Source organism: Thunnus thynnus, chromosome 10, assembly GCF_963924715.1.
Source record: "Thunnus thynnus chromosome 10, fThuThy2.1, whole genome shotgun sequence".
In the NCBI taxonomy this organism is placed as follows: domain Eukaryota; kingdom Metazoa; phylum Chordata; class Actinopteri; order Scombriformes; family Scombridae; genus Thunnus; species Thunnus thynnus.
Genome location: NC_089526.1, coordinates 25551600 through 25577275, shown reverse-complemented (window position 1 = coordinate 25577275; position 25676 = coordinate 25551600). Strand labels below are relative to the sequence as shown.

General features: G+C 44.0%; 2 protein-coding genes across 2 annotated transcripts in view; one reads left to right on the top strand and one right to left on the bottom strand.

Moving 5' to 3' along the window:
- LOC137191840 (teashirt homolog 1-like) overlaps nt 1-19997 on the bottom strand; it is a 34764-nt gene extending 14767 nt beyond the window's left edge. Inside the window, exons 1-2 of the mRNA XM_067602271.1 lie at nt 19653-19997; nt 18887-19454 (exon numbers count right to left, since the gene is read on the bottom strand). Of these exons, the coding sequence (XP_067458372.1) occupies nt 18887-18926 (40 nt within the window). The 5' untranslated portion in view covers nt 18927-19454; nt 19653-19997. The remainder of the gene's footprint in view (nt 1-18886; nt 19455-19652) is intronic.
- Nucleotides 19998-20452: 455 nt separating this feature from the next.
- On the top strand, nt 20453-25006 carry LOC137191841 (prostaglandin reductase-3-like). Its single transcript, XM_067602272.1, has 2 exons — nt 20453-21344; nt 23836-25006. The coding sequence occupies exons 1-2, from the start codon at nt 21061-21063 to the stop codon at nt 24764-24766; spliced, it is 1215 nt and encodes a 404-aa protein (XP_067458373.1). The 5' UTR covers nt 20453-21060; the 3' UTR covers nt 24767-25006.
- The last annotated feature ends 670 nt before the right edge of the window (nt 25007-25676 follow it).

Genomic DNA, 25676 nt, shown 5'->3' with positions numbered 1-25676 from the left:
GGACAAACCACCTCCAGAAGTTTTAAATAATTGCACTCTGAGCAAAGTTTACTCCAAATCATCAACAGATTCTCGATATGCACACGCAGCTGCTCCATTTACTTTCTCTTCATTTTCTGCTCTCCTAGACATGCAATCTGTCCCTCTCTTTCCCTTCTTTCTTTCCTTGCTCCCCCCCCCTCCCCTCCCCCCTCCCTGTGCGAGTCCTGGCTGCTGCAGACATTTGATCTGGCTGCCTTGTGATAGATTGACAGGTAATGAGGAGGTTGAAGGGGCGTTGGAGACAGGAGCAGGTGTTCAGCACAGTCTTTTTGGCCAGCACTAAGCTGCCATGTCCTTCACTGCTGCACCGCACCGCACCACTCCGCTTCCTCCCTCTCTCACTCAGTTCTTTCCCTCCTTCTTTCCACCATCCCCCTTTTCTCTTCCTGAGAGAAGAGGACTATGCAATCCATCACACGGTGACACGGTCGGACATAGACTGTCTTTATATGGGGAAAAACGCATGGGCCGTGGAAATAAATAGAGAAACGAACATTGAGTCCCATGCTGGCAGAGGCAAACTAGGCCTCAGACTGATCAGTCAAACTGTGTCGAGGAGAGGATGAGACTGATTTGGAGCATCCTGTGTAGAGGAGACCGATATGGGTTTTTAAGGTGCAGATACTAGTGCCGATTTGACTTTTATCATATTAAAAAGATTGCTGGTTAAGAGTTTCCCCTCAAAATATATTCTTGCCTGTTAAAAAAAGCCTCTGAAACATCATCATGTGATTCTGAAAGTCTCCTAAAAGCCAAACTAATGACATCCTTTTAGATTTAACAGCTCCTCAAGGTAGGGAATGCAGGTTTCATTGCAGGATTTACACACTTAAGTTGGTGAGTAAATCCTCCCACACCACGCTGAGGTGCATTCTCCGGTCAGCCGCCTGAAATAAAAACATTACTAACACACTCATATTCAAAATCCTACATCATATCAGAGAAGAATCCAGTATCAGCAAACATATATATACACATCGGTCAAACCCTACACCTATACACTGAGTCAGACTACACTTTGACCTGTTTCAATCCTGCTGACATAGCGAAGCACTGCTGTGTATCATACCTCACAAACTAAGGAGGAGAGAGCAAAGAGGAGGATGATGAGTGGGAAGACAGAGCAGAAATCTAAGGATGAGGAGAAGTAAGGACGAGCTGAATCAAAAGATGAGCTGCCAGTGAATATGAGTGTTTTCAAATGTGCAGTAAAGATCATTTGCTTTGGTTCTGAGTGACGGTGAACTGACGCTTTGCTGTGATTAGGCTTTGCTTTTGTTGCATTTCATGAGTAAAATGTCAAGCAAAGCAAAATTCATCGACAAAAGCCACAAGGTCAGGAATTTGGTGCAGGAAATGTCTTTGTTCTGAGGTTGAACTTGTCATTAACCTGTAATTCATGAAATGGTAAACCCAAAACGACCCAGACTTTGCTGCAGTTGGGTTGGATCACACTTGGAAAAATATCTCTCTGTCCAGTTTCTCTGTGACATACTACATGTCCGAGGTCTTAGGTGGAAACCAACTGCTGTAGCCTGAAAATATCTTAAATGCAGTGAAGGTGGAGCTTGTTCTGTCGTCATAGGAGCCAGCGGACAGAGACAGTGGGGGAAAAACAAGGCTTGAACCTATAAATCCACCTCTCCAGTTTACTACCCAACATTAAAGGACATGTCACCCTCCTAAATCAGCAGGCCAAGAGGAGACAGCAGGGCTAAAACAGGGAGCATTTGCATGTTCCCTCAAACATTCCTGAGAGGTGAACAAACCGCTCGACCACCTTCCTCCAGTTATATCAACATCATAGTTCAAACACTTCAATTTGAGATTACACACTACATGATGGATGCCATGGGCTTGCTGTCATGAAGCAAAGTGAGGGTTTGGATGCAAAGAGAAACTCACGATTGCTGTTATCTGGGCTTTGTTTATTATCAGCATTCCTGCGAATGGATTTAAACATTAAAATCCAGCACCTGGTCAGATGTCTGACCAGCTTTCTTACTTATTCATAGCTACAAAAACAGCTTCACCTGGACAGTCTTACAGACAGTTTAATTATTTAAAATAACGCTAGATAAGAGTGTGTAGAATTAAAGAGGAAGCCACCAAGCTTAAAATTAGCCTTTCCCAATTGTCACACTACTCAAAGAGAACCTGTTTTCTGAAAAAAAAAAAAAAAAAAAAAAACGTCATTGACGCACAATCACATTCAAACACACTCGCCTGTCAGTTTATAACTCTCCTACTCTCTCTCTCTCACACACGCAGACACTGACACACTTGCACACACAGACCAAACGACGTCCAACACACAAATAGACACCCACACATACACACTTTTTAAGCCCTCGCCTGGCATCAGCTGTCACACAACCTGTCTCGGAGAACTAAGCAGAGACAGACGCTGTCAACTTAGAGTGCCTCAAATGCCCACATCCAGCCAGGCAGAGGAGAAATCAAGCCTGTCTCCCAGTATAATTTGCGCTAATCCTTCATGGGAGATAGTAAAGTCTATGGCATATCTGCCTAATAGCATCAGTCACCGGCAGGTTCTAATCTCATATTTAGACCCATTTCCATCACGGACTGACGACAAAAGCACCAGCACAAAGTGTGATTACCTTCTTATTTTTTACATTTCTGCATGACTTGACTCCTGATAATGGTGGGGGGGGGGGGATTTTAAAAACACGAGAAGCAAAAACTTAGGAGGTTCTTTTCTCAGTGGAAGAAGAAGAAAGTAATTTCAGGCAACTACAGAAGACAGGTGGACGGGAAAAAAAGGAGCAAAGTAAGTGGCGAACTGTATCAGGAGAGAAAAAGTGGAGGTAAAGAGAGTGAAAACCTTTCAGTCAAGAGCCTGCACACACTCACACACACTCACTCACATTTACATTTACACACCCTCATGCACGCACACCCTTACACACTCACACACTCACACACACACACACACACACACACACTCCTTTTCAAAGCGTTTACAACCTGTGGTGTTTGTCCTGCTCTGCTGGCTGCTTTACCACGTGCATTTGAATGCCGACTGGAGTGCATCCCTCTCTTTCAGACAGCACCATAAAAGACGACACACACAATGAGGGCTCTTTTCAGCCGAGTAGGGCAGGGGATGGGGGAGGTGAGGGGGGGGGGTGTAGGGAAGCACCTCCAAAAACCGTCACAGCACTTCAGCTCACGGGGTACAATGAGGTGCTAAGCCTTACTGAATAATAAGAGATTATTCATAAAGATGACAAACAGAACAGAAACAAACTATACAAAGTGTTGGGATGAAAAGTCCTTTAGTTGCAGCTTTCCATCTACAGAGTGTGTGTTGTCTGTGTGTGAGTGTGTGTGTCTCTCCGAGGGTGACCTGGCAAAAGGAAGGAGACAAAAAGAAGGGGAGGTAGCGCAAGGATCCTAATGAAGCCGTAAATCAGAGTCCGATGAGAACAGACTCTGAAGGAGGATCACATCACTGGAGATCAATGCAGACAGCCACACACACACACACACACAAACACACACACACACACTGAGGAGAATAAAGACGAGAAACAGGCAGACACAAATACATGACAGAATTCCCAAGTGAGACTGTCTTATGTAGGTGCACGCAAGTACATGAGCATAAGCACACACATTCATTTACACACACACACACACACCGTGACACACACTCTCATCTACAATCTATTAAACTTCACGCTGTCCCCCTAGAACCCACCCATGGGCTCGGGAGTCCCACCTCCTTGTTCAATCCCGCTCGTCTGAATAATATCGGCCGTGATGAATGGCGCCATAACTCTGATATCCACAATCAATCTCTGCTTTAAAGACACATCCATCTTCTGTAATGCTGATGGTGGGAGGGGGCGGGGGGAGGGCGGAGGGGAGAGGGGAGGAGGAGGTGGTGGTGGGTTGCTTGTCCGACCCCCTAGTAAGAGGGTGGGATATGGTGGGGAGGGGGGGGCTCAAGGGTGCTGATGGGAGGCAGGCAGGTTGAGAGAAGGGGAAGGGAGCCACTGAGTGATGTCTGTCAGCTCGCATCTGGCTGCAAAAATAAATGAGGCTTATGAAGACAAATGAAAAGGGTCTGTCGTCCCGGTCCCCCATCTCCCCGACACACACTCGCACACACAGACAGCCAAAATGCACAGACAGGGTAGAGCAAGGAGGTAAAAAGACAAAGAAGAGAGATGAATAGACTAAATAGGAGAGGTAAGAGGAGATAAAGGGCATTCATTAATGTAATCATGTTACAAGGATTGAGCAGAGATACTCTCTATGCATCTATAAAAGATGCATCTCATTCTTGCTCTCCATGTAAACACCGATGTTGTTGAATACACACACAGCATCGAGATGAGCTGAGTCGTCCATAGTTGCCAAAATATATTTCCCAACCATTTCCAAGGCTGTAGTTCCATCATTTATGTTTATACTGAACTTACTTGCACATTGTGAGCAATTAAAAGCTTTTATTGCTAAAACAAGATTCTCACCAAGAAAAAAAAGGGAAAACAAAGATATCAAAATGGCCACTGTGTGACTGAAACTCTCAGCACTGAGCTCATACCTTTGGCTGTGTGTACAGAGGAGGGGGGTGGGGAAGGATTTAGTGGGCTGGGGGTTTGAAGAGTGAACTATCCATGACCTGTTGGAAGGGTCACCCCTCAGTGACACCGCCACTGAATATTCCTCTTAATGATGTACCACGTCTTTTAACCCCCGCAGACAAAGCAAGGAAACATTATACTGTCAGGAGGGCTCCCCCACGTCTTCTTCTCTTTTTTTTTTTTCTCTCTTTTCCCCCCCTCACTCACGCTCTCTCTGTCTGCTCACCAGCTCGTGCTGCCCCGAGTTGGATTTTTAATTATTGAACAGAGAATTTCACCCAGAGTTTTTCAGCTGCTCTTCAGGGCTGTCTGATCTGCCAGGACCTCGCTGGATTCTGCACCGACTGTCTGGTATTAGAAAGCAAAAGTATAAGCGGGGGAGCACGGTTTCTTAAAGAAGAAGCATGCACGAAATATGTATAAAAATTGTATCTATGCCATGCCTTTACATGACTTTGCATAACAATCTGAGAAAAATGTCCATCACCATAAATTTCTATCAGTCCAGGGGTCAAATAACTTTACTTATGGAAATTTCAAATAAATTGTTGACTTAACTTGATTGTGCTCATAAATCATTTGACTATTTTGGTGCCACAAGAAGGGTACAAACATGGCAACAATGCCTGCTTTTCTACACCACTAAACACAAGTAAAGAGGCAGATTACAGTGTTAAAACTCTGGCCTCTCTTAACGTCTAATCTGGTCCGGGTGGAGGGAGGGGAGGGCACCCAGGTGAGATAGTTTATTGATTCTGGAAGTGGCTGGGATGGAGTTAACCCTAGCAGGGTCTGATGATGGGGGTGCATGAGGGGTTCGGATGAAAGGTGAGCCGATGATGGATGAGAGGAAGCTAGAAATGGAGTGCATGCGGTGAGGTAAGACATTAACACAAAAAGTTGTAGATAGGCATGCCATGACTGGACTGACACAGCTTGCTATTGTAACTGACACATTGGTTACAACAGGCGTTCCTGTGTACAAGCTGTTCTGCAACGTAATGCGTTCTTAAACGGGCCCCGAGCGATCAGTGCCGTGACCCCACAGACCTCCGACTGGGGCCCGACCGGCCGGGAAAGCTGTAATCTCTCTGTCAAACAACTCTTCAGTAGCAGGTATGGAGAGTATGTGTGTGCGCATATAAATGTTTCCAGGCCGCCAGGAGATAAAATGAATGAAAATGACAGGAAAGTAAGTAAAGAATGATATGGGGAGAGTACTAACAGCTATGTTCTTAGAGGGCCAGAATAAGAACAATCAGAAAGAAAAACTGTCTTTAACCAAATCAGCAACAGCAATACAAACAACCTCTTGACCTGGAGGAGCATGACACACACACAGACACACAAAAACGTACATTCAGTAACCCGTGTGGCAAGGTAAAGTTGTTGCATTGGATGTCTTTCAGCACCAACACTTCAGGACTGAAGTATTATCAATCAATGGGTGATAAACTTATGAATGAATGTATAAAAAAATTCTAGGTCACTAAACTACCAGCTTGGAAGGTAAATTGGTTTTGAATGTTCTCTCAATGTGATTAATTCATTCCGGTATTCTTCTAAGTTGTACTGACTTTGACTTTAAGGTATAGCAAGTACCTGCGCTCAGTGGGGCGACCCTGCATACACAAACACACACATGCACACGTACATGTACACAGAGCAGCTGTGAGTACAGGGAAGACAGAAAACATTACAGGGCCCTTTTTTTGGCACCAGGCGAAGTGAGTTGGGAGGGTGGAGGTGGTCGGGGGAGGCAGAGAGGAGAGAAAACGAGGAGGAGAGTGAACGGCGGGGCGGGCTGAAGGAGTAGAGATGAGGGAGGGAGAGAGAGAGAGAGGGAGGGAGGGTTGAGCGTTGGAATGAACTCTCTCAGGCTTTGTGGTGCACGTTTCCCAAGGCCCCCGCCTGGCCCCTTTGATAAATGACACATGTCATTCTGTCAGCTTGTGACACTGCAGCTGGGAGGCCCTGTGATGTATGGCTCTGCTGAAAAAGGAAATCAACTTTTTTCCCTTCTCTCTCACTCTCCCCCTGTTCCTGTCTCCCTCTCTCTTCCCTTCTTTCTCCCTCCCTCCTTTACTCAGCCCTGGCTGAGTGCATGGCCTTTTTATATGAGGATTTAGGTTTCCTCTGGTCCAGTAAGCTCCCCCACCCCACCCCCACCCCCCTCCCACAGCGATAGACAGGCATGCATGCAGCCAGGTTGCCGCTGGTTTGTTCTACCGTGCATACACACACACACACAGTGACACAGCTATTATGATCGTGTACAAAGCCGTAACCCGAGGAAAAGGGGGCAACGACGAATCGGAGGTGGATCCAGGATTTATGGCTAAAAGCCGAGGAAGTAAACAAAGTACGCACTTTTTAGTAGGCAAGGGGGGAGGGTGGGGGCAGGTGGAGGGAGGAAAGATTCCGGTTGGGCAGGATGGCTGGTGTCTCCCACTGGGTCATCTGTCATCCATGTGTCTGACTGGAGGACGAGCACACACAGCTCTGGAAACATCGCGCATACACACACACTCCCACAGGAACTGGGATGAACTAAGAAAAGTATGCCACACACAAACACACACACACACACACACACACACACACACACAGTATAGATGCAGGCAGATAAATATTCACACTCGAAGAGAAATTTCAGAGCAAATACCCGCACTATCAATCTTCAAACGGTGAAAAGAAAAATGAAAACAAAGACGCGATGAGATTTTATTTCACAGGGCAAATGAGTCCAGCCAATGAGCTGCTCCCATGAGGCCTGCCCTAAGCCTCCCTTCCTGGCAGATTAGCCTATCACGGCATCCCACTGACCCCTCCACTACATGCACCGCCCACGCAATGGGTGAGCCAGCATAAAGAAGACCAATCTCTCTCTTTCCCTTTTTTTTCCCCTCTTGCATACACACTTTCTTACTCTTACTCTAATCATATCCTGGTTCTTTCTCTTCCTCACTCTACTTCTGTCTCTCTCTTTCTCTCTCTCTCTCTCTCTCTCTCTCTCTCTCTCACTGTCTCTCTCTCTCTTTACACCCCTCCTCCCTCTCGTTTCTCTCTCAACGGCTGACCTGTTATCAGCGCTCTGGAGATTTAACGGCCAAAAAAAACAGCCGAGCGTGAGTCAGGCGTGACGGAGGGACGTTTCCCAGTGTCGCCTCTCAATCTTCATGTGATCTCTCTCACACACACACACACACACACGCACACACACAATTTGCACATTACTTCAAGACAAACACAATGATTTGGAATCAAGCAAATGTCGAAATATCATCACTGGCGATTACTCAGTCCCGCCCAGTAATATCATGATGAGGTGATGGATGTGTTGGTATGGAATCACAGGAATGAGGAACAGGACTCAGGCCATTCAGAAGGCTGCATACACACTAATGAGCAAGAGTTCACTATGTGTTGCTATGGGGACCAGGGTTACTTTGACTAAAGGAGAGCTAAAGAGCGAGAGACACAGAAACACACAGAGAGACACAGAGAGGGGAAAAAAGAAAACTGCATGAAAAGGAAGGAGAAGTTGGTGAGGATCCAAGAGACAAAGAAGGAAAAGAAAGAGTAGTGTATGACATATTGATAAATTGGTTTACCAATTTTATCATTTATTAAAAAATGACCTATGAGTCTGAGTTTATTGTCCACCACTCATATGATGGATATATTTCATCACACATTTATTATGAAATTTAACGCTATGCTCAAAGCTGGTTTAACCACATTTAATTGTAAAGTACCATCTTGATTGGGTTTAACAACAAGAAAACAATATTTTTAGTGTTATTATAATTATCATTGCTATTATTATTGGTTTATTGGCTAAGAGCATTTTAGTAAAATGTAATTCTGGTTGAAACACTAAATATTTGAAATTTTTGGTAGCATGAAAATTGTCAAATTAACACTGTAAATATCTGCTATGTGTGACTTCCAGCCCCAAAATATCTATGTCTACTATAAAAAGGTTCATATCTACCTACATGAAAATAAATTCAGCTGAGGAAGAGGGAAAAACTGAGCCAAAGAGAGAAAGAGAGCAAACAGAAACACATAGCAGAGTGCAGCGATCGTCCAGACTGCGGCCACCTGGGGGTCACGACCTGCCCACGACCCCGTCAGATGTGCACTCTGGCCGGGGTGGGGGGTGTGTGCATGAGAGGTGGGGGCGGGAAAAATAGGCATCATTAGGGCTGAGTGATGAGTGGTGGCCATGTCTGACTATTGCAGGGTAGAGCTCCACCGCAGGACCAACACTGCATTTATAAATGCCAGAAGGCCTTCACAATGCTGTCGACAGCACCCAAGCAACAACTGTGTGTGTGTGTGTGTGTGTGTGTGTGTGTGTGTGTGTGTGTGTGTGTGTGTGTGTGGGTGTGTGTGTGTGTGAGTATGTGTGTGTGTGTGTGTGTGTGTGGTTGGGTGGGGGGCGGGGGGTTGAACCACTACTGGTATGAGCCCCCCTGTTAACAAGCTGCCTCTGTGACCCACAGGATATTGCTATACACATGTAGACAACAAACACATTGAAAACACGCAGCGCTGCTGCCACTGGAAGAACATTCCAACCACTAATGTCCATCTACATACATAGTGAAGCCACTGTAGCCATTTTGTTTTTGTTTAGTCTCCTTTTTGCCCAAAGTTTGGTTTGAGTGGTTTGATTTTCTCTTTTAATCACAGCTGGAAGAGAGGAAGAAAGAGGCATGAGGAAATGAAGGAAATGATGTGACAAGAGGGGCAGTGTGTGGAGGCAGGATCCTACGAGTGTGTGGTTGTGTGTGTGTGTACGAAGGCAGCGGTGTTGGACTCCAAGGTCAGCTGATAAACACCACATTCACAATTCAGGAGACGAGAAAGGTGGGGAACCTGAAACCTACTGTTTCCCCCGATTCCTCAAATCCTAGTAGAACATTCGCCTCAATTAATCACTGGAATTGTTACACCATGGTAATACCTAAAACAATCTCCATGATCACATGCACAAACAAAATTTCAAATTGCTATCATCCATCTCACCTGCCCCCGTTTAAAGCACAGGAAGGGGGGGGCAGTGGTGGATGGGTGAACCAGTCGTTGGCCTCCCTCTCCCTCTCCGCTCTAAAGACCTGGCCAGCGAGATGATGGTGAAAAATTAACGGCAGGCAGCCAAACAAGTAAAGGCGCCAGGGCGAAGGGATCAATGCGCGGCATCCGCGGCGGGAGCAGCTATGTAAAACACTTGCCTTAAGTCAGCCGCATCCGGTTAATATTTAATCCCTCCATCCATCTCCACAAAGAGAATTTCCCTTTTAGCTTTAGCTGCCGTTTACTTTGATTACACACAACCGTTTGGGGGTGGGGTGTGGGGGGGGGGGGGGGGGGCAAAGCAGGAACGATAAGAGAGCCTGGTGGGTGATTTGCATGGGGATGGAAAATATTCTCAGGTTTGATAATGGCTCGGAGCAGTCTAGTGCCAGTATGAGACAGAAGAGAGGAGGTAGGCCTGAAGAAAGAATGAAATAAAAAAAAAGAGAGAGAGAGGGAGAGAGGTTAGGTTTGTGATGAGGAGAGAGAAAAAAAAAAGGTGATGTAGAATGAAACTCGGAAAAACAAACCGAATTTCACTCCGAGGGGTTGCCTTATTTAAAACAAGAGATATGCAAATAAAGCAAGAGTAGCGAAATAACACTGATATTATCTTCCCCGGTTATTTTCTGTGGCAAATGATTTCTAGGGAGGAAATCCAAAACTGTAACTCCCAAGTGAACATGCAAATCCATCTGCGTATTCCTGGGGAGCCTTCTGCACTCACTCTCATGTTGCTTTTTCGCGTTGCTGTTTTTGCTTCTTCCTTCTACTGATTGAAGCTTCTCATGTTTATTCTGCGCTGGCACCAAAAACTGCATTTATTACAGAAGCCAAGTAATAACTACACAGTGTCAACAGCGTGGCACATGAGCACATAATAACTTTAAAATTCATAGAACATATGTGCCTGTAAGGGTAAATTGTATGGTTTATAATTAGAAATAACGGTATGTGAAAGAAAATCTAACACTAAACTTCATGTCTACCTCTCTATTACTTACATACACACACACACACGCACTTTCACCACTTTGGCTAACTGAATACTGGTCTTATACACATAATACTTTATATTACACTTTAATTAAAGTGAAGGGACATAAAACTGCATGCCACAGCACTGATTTAAACCCCCAAAAATGCAGAAATTATGGCATATGGAGAACACACCTTAAATTTTCTCTTTTTTTTTTCCGCTGCAAAGCCAGAAGCCTGCCGACCCCAAAATGTGCTTGTCAGCCAGCGGGTTTACTGGAAGCGAGCCATTGAGATGAGCAATGGCAACTGTTCATTTTCTCACTCATTGACCTCAACTCCCCACTTTACAATGAGGAATAAAAGCGGCGCTGTATTAGCCAACAGGGTGAGTAACAGAGGATCAAGGGAACCAGCATCTAGGTTACACTGCAGCCGGCGTTTTGCAGAAGGTGAACACGCCACACACTGAGTAAAAATGCACCCGGACACACGCGCGCAAACACACACACACAGACCAGTTAAACAGCATATTGAAGTCCAATCTTTATACATGAGTTATTTTTAAAGCCGTAACAATCTGATGGAAGTTATGTGAAAACATGGTTCTTTACACGGAGGCTTTTTGCTTATGTTAGCTGTGTTAGTGGCCATTCTGTAGTTAAATCATTGTTTTCAGGTGTCATTGCAGCTTTCTGGTTAGGTTACCTGAGTGCAGAGCGGGCTACAAACTGTAGGTCACAGTTTAAATAAATGGTCAAAACTGGACACCCCACCACCCCCCCCCCCACCCGTCCACCTACAGACACATCACCATGATCACTAATACGCCGAGCTATTGATCAGTGAGCGTCTGCCGCTGGCTGCCATTTCAAAGAGGGAGAGAACCGGGGCTGCAGGGCCTGTGACAACACTGACAAGGGTAAAGTGTTATTTCTCTCGCACGCCGACAGCTGGACATGGGGTGGGAGGGGGGGGGGGGGGCGGGAGGGGTGTTGTTGGGATGGAGGGACGTGTGTATGTGTGTGTGTGTGTGTGTGTGTGCGTAAGTCGGGAGGGTGGTGGTGGGGGGGGGGCATTCGGCCGGCCGGGCAGTAATTCTTAATTGACACCTGTCAGGATAATGGCGGCAGTCACAGCTGTTGCGGGAGAATTTGTCCATCGTCCCGTTCATCTGTCAGCTCTAATACCCGTCCTAAAAGCTGCTCCCCCTTCCACACCACCCCCAGACACCACCCCTCCCCATGCCATCTTTCCACCCCCGTAGACCCCCAGCCAGCAACACCACCTTCTTTGATGCTGCGGTTGGACTAAACATTGCTAACAAAACCCTGCATCCATTCTTCTCAATTCAATTCACTACAAATAATGCTAAAACAGACCTATTTCTTCACACTGCTGTATGCAGTCAAAGCATGTTGAGATGATTCATTATTTGGAGGAAAAGCAGCTCCAAAAAATCAAGAATGCACAGTTAAACTCTTACACTCCTTCGCTCATTTGTTTCCCTTTCAGCTTTTCATTTCCCCGACGATCTCCACCTAACTCTGTCTGATGAGGTACAACTGATACGAGAAAAAAAAAAAAAAAAAAGGAGCACAGTTTAAAAAAGAAAATAACATTTTTTTTCATCCCCGTTTTTCATTCACCCCATCCTCCTCCCCCCCCCCCTACCCCCCCTCCTCTCCTACCACCAGAACTTCTCTCTCTTTTCTCTTTGCTTTTGAGTGGCAAAAAAAAAAAAAAAACGAGTATTTATCTAGAAGAGAGGGGGATGTGAGATGAGAAACATGCTGGAGAGGGGAAAAGAGCAAGAAATAAAGGGAGAGGGAGCGTCGAGAAATGAGAGGAGAGATGAGAGGTACGTGAAAGAGACGGAGAGAGAGAGAAAGAGGTAGAGAAGCATAGAGGAAGAAGAGACGGAGGAGAGGGAGGAGTGCGCAGGGGTTGGGTGTCCCTGGATAGGGCTTTTGCTCTTCTGTAGTGGGCCCATCTCGTTTGTCTTGTTTGTTTGTTGGCATCAAAGAGCTGCCTCTCACTCCCCCTGCTAACTGATGTAATGAGTGGGTAAGCTACATGTTTTTTTTTTTTTTCTGCGCTGAGGAATTCAAATACTTATTAGACAAAATATTCTGTAATTGCTCATCTTTTATTGATAGAAGTAACATGTTAAATTTGGCTCTAGCAGACTTTCCCATAGCCTCTCGAGGAGGCACGGCACTGATCAAGAGAGCAAATTTACCCTCGGCAAATGTAATACTTTACTTAAGAAAATTTGAGATGTCAATTTTTGTGCCTTAAATATTGCACGACTACTTCTCTTGAAACGCTTCCCCTCTTATCTTCCTCATGTCTCAAATTATGTGCCAGAGAAAAAAAAAACGAAAAAACACAACATATCAACAAATTTTCATTAATGAGCTCTTAAGCCTTACATCCCCACTGTGGAGCCTTAACAAAATGTAATTACTCAGCACAACACAAATATTACATAGTAATTAAGCACACTTAACAAAGAGCCGATAACAGCAACAACACTGCGTTTATCAAAGCTTTAAGTCAAATCTGAATTTCACGAAAGTTAAAAAAACAAGTTTGTTATGCTGCTGCAACACTGAAAAATGAGAACAAAAATTCTTTATTTGGGGGGAAATTGTTTTTCTATGGCATTCAGGAGTAAGACTGCTTGTCAGCCCAGTCCCAGAGGGCTGCTTTCTATCTGTTTCAGACTTGATTTTCTCAGACTTGGATTTTTTTCTTTTTTGGATCCCATGACTTGCTGCTGTTTTTATGTGCTGCAAGGCAGGCAACAAAGCACATCTGGCTGCTTTAATGATATGATTTCCCATCATACTAAGCCACCTCCATTATGACCTCCCACAGAGACATGCTGGCTGCACTTAAGCATTAGGTGTAGGTGTGTGTGTGTCTGTCTGTCTGTCAGTCTGACTGTCTGTATTTATGGTTGACGGTGTGTGTGTTTTCGTGTGTGTCTAAAGAGCGGCGAGGGCAACACACTGCTAGTGATGGTAGCAGCATGGCCTGAGGGCAGCTTTTGTTGAAAATGCCCCGGAAAGAATCAGAAAGAAAGAGAGCGAATGAGACAAGGAGGGGCATAACTGCTATGATGTGAAATATATCCTTATCTCTGTGAACAGAAAAAGTTTAATACATGCCGCTTAAACCTTGCTAATACCTTCCACTTGATTATGTTAGTTATTCACTAATAATCAATAATAAAAAAAAAAAAAACTTTCATGTTGATCTTGCTACTATTTTGTAAAAGGGCTAATAACATTTTTCTGATGCCTGTGCAAATGGATCACATTTTGTAAAGATAATAAATGCAACTAATGCATGTAACTAGGTAACCAATGGGCACAAACACACACACACACATACACACACAAACACAGGGGCACTTGTGGTGACTCGAGGCATTAGGAGTGCAAGCTGAGCATGTTTGACCTTTGACTGGCTCAAATCCCAGATGTAAATTTAACTATTAGTTTCGGAGGGTGGCGCAGGAGCAAAAGTGGCTATCGACGAGGTCGATCGATGCCACCTGCTAACGGCACCGCCGCTCCAATTATAGTAACCTCTAGCCGAGTCCGACCGCCAAACACACACTCTGAGGGAACGCCCAGGAAACGTACAGTACAAGTGAAGGGGGGAAAATAAAACTGGCTGCGGTGGATCAATATGTGTTCCTGCTCTGTCTGATATCCCTCCTTTTGATTGGGAATAGTGAACAGATATGACAGTCAGAAGTGAGAAATATGTGGAGCTGCTGTTAGAGGTTGTTTTCCTGCTCCTGTGGGGGATGGAGAGGAGATCTGAAGGCAGGCCCTGCTAAAGAGGATGACTAACATGGCATGGTTACCGTTACACTCGTTCAAGTTATTCATTCCGGGAAAACTAACACCGGTCAGTGCTAAGCTACACACACACACACACACACACACACATACACACACACACACGCTCTCTTAGCCTCTATCTCCCCCCCTCTCTCTCTCTCACACACACACACAAACATATACACACTTTTTTCATTGAATTCTAACATAAACTTCTCATTTCTAAGAAGCTGTGGAGCCTTTAAGCCATCGGAAGTTAAGCCGCTCCAACTTTCAGGCCAAGACACTAGTTCCTTTGCTGAAAATCAACTTTTCATCAAAACAGGACTGTTCTAATTCTCAGGAAGGAGGGTGGTATTGAAATCCGGCAACATTATAAGTGAAAAAAAAACAAAACAACCCTACAGGCTACACACTGCTGTACTCCTCAGGACGCTGGTGTAGACAGAAGGGTGGGGGGCACATAAATCTCAGCATACTGATTATTTCGAGGGGAGAATATCACATAACAGCATCGTCAAGTAAGAGCACAAAGGTCGCTGTGTAATCTTAGCTACCCTGGGCATGCAAAATCATTAATCCCTGGGCACTGTGATTCTCCAGCTCGGAATAAACTGGAGGCCTTCAGCGAAGCGGCTCCAGCGCCGAGTTGGGAGGACGTTCGCTTTCATGCAGCCAAAGTACGTGACCGTGTTATGATGTGGTGGTGATTTACTAGCAGGTCTGCAACACACGCAAAAGTGTAAACACTTCAACAGAATGTCTGTATTTTAAAAATAGTTCACGGGATTACTTTGGAGTGCTTATATATCAAGTGGTTAGAACAGCCCTGAGCCGTGTCATTAATATAAAAATAAATAAATCTCTTGCAACAGTTGAAAAATTTCCACCCTCACATTCCATTCAAAAACACAAGGAAACTTTAAGAAAACGCCTGACACAAGAAATTATGTGCTATAATTAAAAGGGTTTAAATGAAAGCAAAAGAGAAGAATGAGACAGTAGAAAATAAAAAGAGGAGAGAGGGAAAGGTTGCGATGTTCTGTGGCTGGTCTAGCTTGCTTATTGCAAGGTTATAAGAGTGGTGGTGGCGGGGGTGGCGGGGGCTTACTGAGGTCATTAACTGGCATTGTCTCTTGACGTGATTAGTCAGGTAGCAAAGTCCATTTGTCACCTGCACAGGCAAATTGAGTTGGTGCTGCACTAGAGGCTATGGGGACTGTATAATATCAACTTGATTACATCAAGGCAGCTGCGGACTTGACACCTTACTGAATTTGTCAGCATTAATCGTTAGGGCCTGTCACAAATCCATCAGCTCCACAGATAATTAGGGCTCTCTCTAATGAAGCCAACGGGAAGCAACCTTACCCCCACCACCCCCCCCCCACCACCACCCCACCACCCCCCTCGATATGCACGCACACACACATACACACACACACACACACACACACACACACAGTCTTTCTTATAATTAACCATCGTGCTCTGCAGAAATAAGAGCGACTATCTTATCTGCTCTTCCTCCTCGTCTTCCTCCTGTAAGACTATCTAACCCTGCCATGGATGAAAGACGGTGTCACTCCATTCTGTCTTTTAATTGTTCCTGCCTTCCATCCTGTCCTCTTCACCTTTAAATCGAGTCGTTTTATGATGGAGTGAGGCTACAAGTGTAGTAACACACACATGAGCGTGCATCAGTGCAGAAAGAACTGGGGAAGGAATATGCATTTTTACACACTTGCTGATGCAGGTTTGCAAGTTTTTTTTTTCTAAGCTTTGCTGTTTGGATTCCTAAAGGGAGACTATAAAATTATAACAAGTGTAAGAAGAGCTAAGTTTCATCTGTAGAAAAATGTATCTTATATCTTTTGTGGATTTATGAACAGACACTTCAAAATAGTGCTTGAGAAAATCATGCAATATCTTGATTAGAAAAAAAAAGATTTTCTTTACTACAGCAAAAATATTAAATCAGTAATACAATTTTTAGAAAAACTGAATTTAGGGGGAGAACAAGCAATACAAAAATTAAGTTGTTGTTACAAGGCCATGATAAACATTAATTGATAAACTGCCCATGAAATGTATATTGTAAGATAATAATTGTAAAATTTGCACAGCTGATTGTAAAAACCTTGAAGAATTCACAATTAGGACTTTCGCTACTTCTGCTATTATGGGATATTTTTATGCAGCCTTTGGCCTTGAAACACTAAAATAAAAATCATAACAAATAATATTCTTCAAAAAGGTACAAAGTGAGAGAAAAAAAAAAAAAGAAACCTGTCGAGACAAGTCTGCTATTGTTGTTTTAATTGTCTGAGCTCTGATTTCCATGCTCAGTCCCACCATGAGCAATTTCCTCTCTGAGCAGCAGCACAGGGAGGAAGCCACAGGTCAGTACCAGCTCCCAGTGGAGCATCAGGCTAGTCTGGTTTGTTTGTGTGTGTGTGTGTGTGTGTGTGTGTATGAGTGTGTGTTAGTTATTTGTTGCTACTGTGAGCATGGGGTGGAGGGCGTTATCTCTGACCGACCATCATGTTCATGGAAGAATGGAAAACATCCCGTCTGCCAAGCTGTGATTGACCATTACAACCCATGATGCACATGGCACTCAGTGGACAGTGTAATGGATCAATGGCGTGTGTGTGTGTGCGTGCTTGCGTGTAAAAGAGAGTGTGTGTGTGTGTGTGTGGCGAGAGAGGGGAGGGGTCAAAGGGATGTCATGTTTTCATGCCTCCATCTACATACAGAAACCTAACAAGAGTCACTCTGCTCCACCACCACGGCCGACCCTTTTCTAGAGGGATATTTCGCCAAAGCAACAGCCGAAACTCAGACACACACACACACACAGAACACACACTCGGGAAAAGTGAAGTCAGGCTCGATATCTAAATCTGAATCTTTTCCTCGCAGTGTGGGCCAGAAATCATGTGAACAGTGCTTTGCTAGAAAGGCAAGATACAAGGGAGAAAGAAGTCAACAGCGAGCACCGGTTGAATGTTCTCCATCCTACACTCCTTCTCATCCTCCTCCTCATCACCATCATCATCATCATCAACAGCAGCTCCCTGCTTAAAATGATAAAACCTACTGAGTTCAAAGTCTTCGTCGGCTGGCCCTCCTGTTCGACCCGCTTTGCACCTCATATTTCAAAATCTCTTTAAAATTCTGTAACTGTCTTTTGTTCACTCCAGTTGTTAATGCCTAACTTCAAAGGCTCGGCCTCATTAGCACAGAGGTAGAAACCCCTGTCACTCATTTACATTTGTTTAAAGGCTGCAGGGAGACGAGAGGAAAAAGGGGGAGTCCAAATCCAAACCACTAGAAGTCAACCTTGTCGGTCCTCTGCCAACACCTGGTTTCATCAGTTGGTCACATAGCAAATATTATACTCCCCTCCAGCAGTGGATATTGATTTCATTACTGGACTGATTCTTACAGTGAGTGTGGGGTGAATTTGGATGGGAACGCGCAAAAAGCCTCAACATTTATCTGTAAGAAGAAAAGGCATACGAAGGGACTCAAAGTCTGATTAAAAAGGAGTGTTTGGGTGGATTTTTTCCTGTGATCCGTTCAACATATACACCGTCTTTTCATCTGCTTTTAGTACGATCCCTTAAAATAAAACGAGCTGATTTTCCAACATAATTCACAACTTTTTTTTTTCTTTTTCCTTTCGGATCCTTGTTGAGACAACAGGGAGGTTGTGTGTTTGAGTGGCTAAACCTTCTAGAGGCATGCCTGTCTTCATGGAGGGATTTATTGATGTTTATCAGGGATGAATAGATCAAAGACTGCCACATGACAGGCGATCAATCACGCATCAAATCAAGGATGGCAATCCTCTAATAAAATAGAAAGAAAGGAAAAAACCGGCTCTCACCAGTTTTCTCCCCCTTCTTTCCCAGTCAATTATTCATCATTACTCACTCTTGAACCTCAAAAGCTCCCTTTTATCCCCCATAACATGCCATTTAGTTTATCTCACCATTCTTAAGAGAACTTTCCTGGCAAAGGAGGGAAAAAAAATCTCAAAGTGGCACTGCGCAGATATGTGCGTCATTTGCGCAATTAGACACATTTAAAAACACAACTGTGGTTCAGGGTTGAGTTGTGCGCTGTGTTAATAACACAGCAAATCTAATTTACACAGAGTTGTAAAATAAATCGCTGCATGCAGCACAACTAGATAATGTGATGTGGATGAAGATATTTTCATTTGGCACTTGTAAATAAAAACTACTTGGCTACTGGGATGGGAAATGGTCGTAATGGAGGGGCGGGTTATACCTGCTGATCGCCGCGGCTCTTGCTGCTTTCTCCTCGGCATAGTGACCGTCACTTTCCACGGTGCTTCTCATGCAGGAATTACAAAGAAATCAAGTCTGTCAGTTTTGAAAAATCATCCCGTTTTTCAGGGGAGGGGGTTTTGATCTCGGAGCTGAAAATGACTGGTCTTCTTTTTCACACTGGCTGAGCTTTTTTAGACTTAACAGCTGGATCGGCTCCAGCGACGATAAGCTCAAAAATTACGAACGGATTCGGCCAGCTCCTGACACCTTCATGTCCATCAAAGATCATCTTCCTTCATCTCTCTCATGGCAGGATAAAAAGCAGAAGCAAGAAGGCAGGCACCTTGAAAGCCAAGTTTTCAGTTCACTCCCCCGGAAAAAAAATCCCCCTAATCTCCAGTGCTGTTTGGAGGGGGACGATAGTTTGCTGCGCCTTTTACGCACACCAAAACTAAAAAATAAATAAACTCTGGCGGTAACCAAACAAATAAGTCCCGTGTGAGCGCAGCGCACACCTCTGATAAGTAATGTATCCTTGTGTCTCCGTCTCTTCTTTTGCCAGAGACCTGAAAGAGAGAAAGGGGAGAGGAGAAAATAGATAGACAGGCATTAGATGGGTTAATGTCAGTCCCGTCACCACCACGCCACCTCAGCCCGGATCAAGCCTCACCAGTCCGGCGGAGACTTTTCCCTCCCTCCCCTCCTTCCCTCTTTCTCTCCCATTGAAAAAAAAAATAAATGGTGCGACCAGCTTTCTCTCTTACCTACGTTTTAAGAGTCGTGGAAATGATTTCCACCGCTCATCTCATCGCATCTTGGACAGAGTCGGTTTTTTGGAGGGGTGGTTGATGCGGTGGAGAGGATATCACTTGAGAGAGAGGGGAAACAAACAAGACGCAGGCGCATCCAAGCTTCGCCAACAACAGATCAGATCGACATGGACTAAAATATTTGTCTCTTTAAAAAAAGCAGGAAAAGGGGGGGAAACTCCAGGGACCGATCCGAGGTCTCCCAAAAAAGAAAAAATGGAAACGCGGAGGATCCAGAAGCTGTTTCAGACAGTCTCAACTGATAGACAGACGCATCGAGTGGCTTTTCCTGCTACATTTTTACTCCTCCCCTCTCCACAAGCGTCACCCCTGACAGAGGAGCCTACCTGTCAATCTTTTTAATTGTCTTGTTTTCCCCCCTCTCTCTCCCTCTCTCTCTCTCTCTCTCTCTCCCTCTCTCTCTTTCCCTTTGGTTTAAAAAAACCGAACCTCCGACAAAGAAAAGGAGCCTTTCGGAACTTATCGGGAGACCAACTAAAACCAAACTTATATGAACATGTATCGCAAACCACAACAAGTAGTACTCAAGTACCAGGTTGTTACAACTTGCATGACATTTTTTATTTTATAAAATCGTAGCAGTGACATAGCACAAGTTAGGACTTCGACTGCCTCTGGGGGTGGGATAAGGGTTCAAACGTTTGATATGTTGAAGTAGAGTGACAAGATTTTGGATAGAGGCTTCCAGAAGATGACAGTCAGGTGACAATAGATGAGAACACTGACACATGAAACATGCAAGAGGAATGGGATGCAAACAACACACTTTCACAAATCGCTGATCCACGCTGCGGTTACAGGTGTACATGTGGGCACAAACACGTTTCGGCAACAGCGCTCTCCAAATAGAGATGCGAATAAATCGTAGCGCATTTGCGCAACACGCTATGATCATTAGGCTGTTTTGTATTTCTAGATGTCTGAAAAGATCCGGTAGGGTTGGCGTTGGTTTCGTGGGTGGAAAGCGTTGAGGATGTGTTAGGAGATGAGGATTGATTTGTTTCACCTTACTAGGAAGTGAGTGTTGTGTCCGGGAAGGGGAGGGACTCCGACGACAAGTCGGGGCGCTGCTGTGCTATTACAAGGCTGCGGCAGAGCAACGTTTTAAACCTTAATACTCGATTACGTGCATGTTGTGTTTTGCTTAAGTAACGGTGAGTCAAGCTGCAAAGCAACGCAGCTTTTATTTTTATTTAAGAGCGCGTTTGGCCCGGCTCTGCTCGGCCCGGCACGGCCTGCATGTGCAGAGGAAAAGCCTATAGCGCAGGCTAATGGCAGTTGAGCTCATTACCGCTACAAACGCATGACAAGTTGACCGTGAACTTTGTCACATTTCGGAGCAATGTCCAGTCTGCTGTTGGTGAGAAACGGCAGGAGAGCGATTTCGCTAATCGGCGGGGGGCGCAGAGTAACCGACGCACTTTCAGGAGTTCATGCGGTTGCGCGGCGCTTCATCATAGATATGTCCTACTCAGCGCACTTCATGGATTTTAAAGGATCCTCCATACCGAGCACTATGAAAAAGCTGGTCGTTACCAAGCTTAGTCCTAATTTCAGAGAGGCCGCCTCTCTGCAAACCGTTGCGGTTCCGACACCCGGAGACGCGGACTTGCTGGTCAGAAATCGGTAAGTAGTTGTTTTTGAAAGGTGGGCAGAAATACATAACCACTACTGTTTTCTCCACGCGCGTTAGGAATAACGATAGATGACCCAAAAGCGTGTTATGAGTCCATTTGTGGATCATTATTTGGTGCCGATCTATCACTAGCTATATTGTTGAGAAGTTGTAAAAAGGTCTCAGCTTACCTCGATTTACACATGTCCAGCACCTGCGATCATCATCATCATCATCATCACAAGATGGCAAAATACGTGAGGAATAAGCGCTGTACTGTAATTCCAAGTTCCGCCCTCTCTGCATTTGTCTATCAATCCATCTCGGCATCTCTCTCTCTCTCTCTTTCTCTCTCTCCCTCTCTCTCTCTCTCCCTCTCTCTCTCTTTCTCTCTGTCCTCCTGTCTCTCTACGTCACCAACCTGCAAACAGAAAGTCATGGGGGGGCTCAGACTGGCATTAAGAGATGGAGATGATGGAGAAGGAGATGCAGTTTTACATGGCGCGGGAATTGCAGCATCATTTCTCCCATTCACAGCAGCAGAACACAGCAGTGTATTTACTGTTAGGGGAGAGTGAACCTACCTGAAGTCAGTATACACACCGTTTTTGCATGAGATATCCTAAAAGATGATCAGAAAAAAATGATAAATAATATAAAAATAGACATTGGCTCATGTAAGGTGGAAAAAACATAAATTAATGCTGTTTTTAAAATAGTTGGATTCTATTTTTCCATCCCAGCTGGAGGTGATATCTTAACCCATATTTTATTTATCACTACATTATCAACTATACGTATGCCTGATCTGAGGTTAAATGTTAAATTAGCTTTACACAAATGCACCTTAGGGTTTATTGTGGCATTTACAGCCAATAAAATGCAGTTTTCCAGGAGACGGAGTGTAAAACATATTACATTAGTGTCTTATTGTCTTACGAGGCAGCGATCAGTTGCTTGTGAACTGAGACCTTTGACCGTTAGGTTGCCTGTATTAGTTAGGCATCACAGTTATGGGATCTGCAAAGATGTTTTAAAATAAATATTTGCATCGGTGGAATTCTGGTGCAAATTGGCAGCCACCTTAAACCGCCTTGCACAGCATCCGTGCAATCTTAATGAAATATAAAATATGAGAGTGTTAATTGAGGAATCTCGGAGTGAGAAATTGATAATTGAAAAGATCACAACTGCAGCAAAAGAGAGGTGGGTTCATTGACATACAAGGAAGGAATGACAGTCATTTTCTTTATTTTAGATTTGACTGATGACATCACTGAAACCGGTCTTTTGAAAATACAGTCAATCCTTAAGGCTCCTGAGTGCTCAGATTTGGTCCATGTGTTCACTTTTTGTCACACAAATCTTAACGAACGCATGACGTCCACATGAGAGATGAAAATGACATCAAATTATACAAGGTGCATTTTGTGATGTTTTTCAAACCTGACCCTTGTGAGTACTTTGCCCAAAATTCTACATTTTGTTTTAATTCATTTTCACATAACAGTGCAATCAAAACAAATTTGTATCATTTTGATTGCCAGTTCCCATAAATCAAAAATACAGGCCTGGAAATATTTAACATTTAAAGTAGTATTTTTGTGTAGAATTGTCCTCACACTCATACAGTTGATGTATGATATTACGCTCATGTTACTGTAACAAGTGTTGGGTTTTCAAGTTTAGTGTATGATATCATTATATTTTACAGAACACCGTGATTGTTAAATCTATGTTATGAGGTTCAAAAGTTTTTCCAAAGGTTTATGTTTGAACAAATTGTGACTTTATTGTCACAAGTATCAGACTCAGTATTTTTAGTTTTGTACATCCAAACAGTTGTACGTTTGATGATGAGATAATGTTTCTCTTTGTGAGGAAACTGATTCTATAGAGGTAAAGCAGTCAAATCAAGGTGTTTTGTTATATCATCGTGACCCATCTATAAACCACAGAAGCATTATCTACAGACTCAAAGTACACGTGTGACATGCACAGTAATGAGGAACAGCATGCGTGCCGCTCTAAAAGACAGTAAATGATTTATTTATACATTCCTTTCTCACATATTTGTTTCCAACATGTTACCAAAGATGAAAACAGCCGTCTTCATGTTGAGGCAAGAAGCAACTATCTAAGATTTTAAAAGTGCAGTTTGTTGTGGGTGTCTCTGAAGACAATGAATCATGACATCATGCAGTGTGTTTTGTGATACAAGCCTTTCCCTGTCAGTGCAGGACTGTTCTCCTCATAAGAAAAGGGAATCATTGCCAAAACAAACCAGAGTGTCTGTGCCCCGTGCAGACGTGTCTAAAGAAGGAAGCTGAAGTCTTGACCTTCAGACAGGATTTCAGGAAATATGTGTTTACACTAATGGCCAGATAAAAGATATTGTGAGTGTTATGTATGCATTTTGTTCACCACCTCATCATGTAACTGTTTTATTTTCTCACCTTTAATCCACAGTTATTGTTTTTTTTTTCTCTGATTGTATTTCAGTTTTGTGGGAATCAACGCCTCTGATATTAATTATACGGCAGGCCGTTACGACCCTTCGGTGAAGCCTCCCTTTGACGCTGGTTTCGAGGGTATCGGTGAGGTTGTCGGCCTTGGCCTCAGTGCCAGCTCCCGTTACACCATCGGGGACACCGTGGCCTACTTCGGCAGCGGTGCGTTTGCCGAGTACACGGTGGTGCCAGCCAAGGAAAGTGTGCCCGTCCCTTCTGTGAAGCCAGAGTTCCTCACCCTGCTGGTCAGCAGTGCCACAGCCTACATCGCCTTGAAACGTCTGGGCGACCTGGTCAAAGGTGAGACCGTCCTGGTCACAGCGGCTGCAGGAGGAACGGGACAGTTCGCCGTGCAGTTTGCCAAACAGGCCGGTTGTCACGTTATTGGGACCTGCTCATCCAATGAGAAAGCTGGCTTCCTTAAATCCATTGGTTGCGACAGGCCGATCAACTACACCGCAGAGGACCTGGCCAAGACGCTGAGGAAAGAGTACCCAAAAGGCATAGATGTGGTTTATGAGTCAGTTGGAGGCAGCGTTTTGGAACTTGCAGTGAATTGTTTGGCAAATAAAGGCCGGCTGATAGTGATTGGCTTCATCTCGGGGTACCAGACTGCATCAGGGATCCCACAGTTCAGAGGTGGAACACTACCAGTCAAGCTGCTCCAGAAGTCGGCCAGTATTCGGGGTTTCTTCCTGCCCCACTTCATCAGTGACTACAGGGAGGCTCTGGGTAGCATGATGCAGATGTTTGCCAAGGGAAAGCTAGTGTGTGAGGTGGACTGTGGGGATTTGGCACAGGGGGGGAGGTTTGTAGGTTTGGAGTCAGTCTTCCAGGCTGTAGACTACATGTATGCTGGGAAAAACCTGGGCAAGGTCGTGGTTGAAGTGGCACCACCCTCTGTTAGTAATAGTAAGCTATGAATTAACTAATTAATTGCACTAAAGAAATCATACTTGAACCAAAATGATTGTTATGTTAAAAATGGAAAACTGTAAATTAGGGCTTTAATCATTTTTAATAGAGATCAAGCTCTTTATTTTTGTAAGATGATTGATATGGCATTGAAAGTAAAGCTGCATAATGCTTTCACAAAGCAACTTTAATTTCTGCTATCGTGACTGAAAACTATGTGCAATAAAAACTGATTGTTTTGTTATTTATGTAAGGGTTCAGCTCTCCCTAATTTGCAAGATAGGATCTAATATAAAAATATCAGAAAATTAACTAATAACTGTGTATTGATAATAATATTGCACAAATATTCAGATTAAAACCCAGAAACTGTAGCCACTGGAATTTCACAAAGCCAAGTTTTTACAGTGTTTCTTAATCTTTGTACCCACTTTCTGGTACAATTCCACTTCTGAAATTATTTTAGATCCGACGCTATAATGTGCTTGCTTTTAGCAATCTCGGGTACTTTATCTACCATAAATGTTTTATGATAGACTTCATTGTTTTTCTAATAGGGGCTTACATTGGTATGTGCTTGTCAAAAGTGAGCGCTGCTCCAGGTGTGCTTGGTATTTCATTGCCTGTTTGTGGCTGACAGAAACAGCATTCACACAATCAATCTTTTCATTCACATGCCCCGAAGCTGCACATAATAAAAAAAAATTAGTCCAGCTAACCAGGAGTTGGACGAAAAAATACCATTATGTTTCCCCACCACACGTGAAAAAAAAAGAAAAAAAACACTTATAGTGAATGTATTGTGGAATGCCCTTTGACATTTTTTTTTTCATTTACATTTTTTTTGTATTTAATTTAGTTTTGGAAACAAGAAAGAAAGCAGTACAACATATAGTGGGAAGTTTAGTCATGTCAGAC

Excerpts from the sequence above, each read along its gene's own strand:
- LOC137191841 (XM_067602272.1), top strand. The coding sequence starts at position 21,061 with ATGTCCAGTCTGCTGTTGGTGAGAAACGGCAGGAGAGCGATTTCGCTA. Across the intron at positions 21,345-23,835 it reads GACTTGCTGGTCAGAAATCG|TTTTGTGGGAATCAACGCCT; the intron begins GTAAGTAGTTGT and ends ATTGTATTTCAG.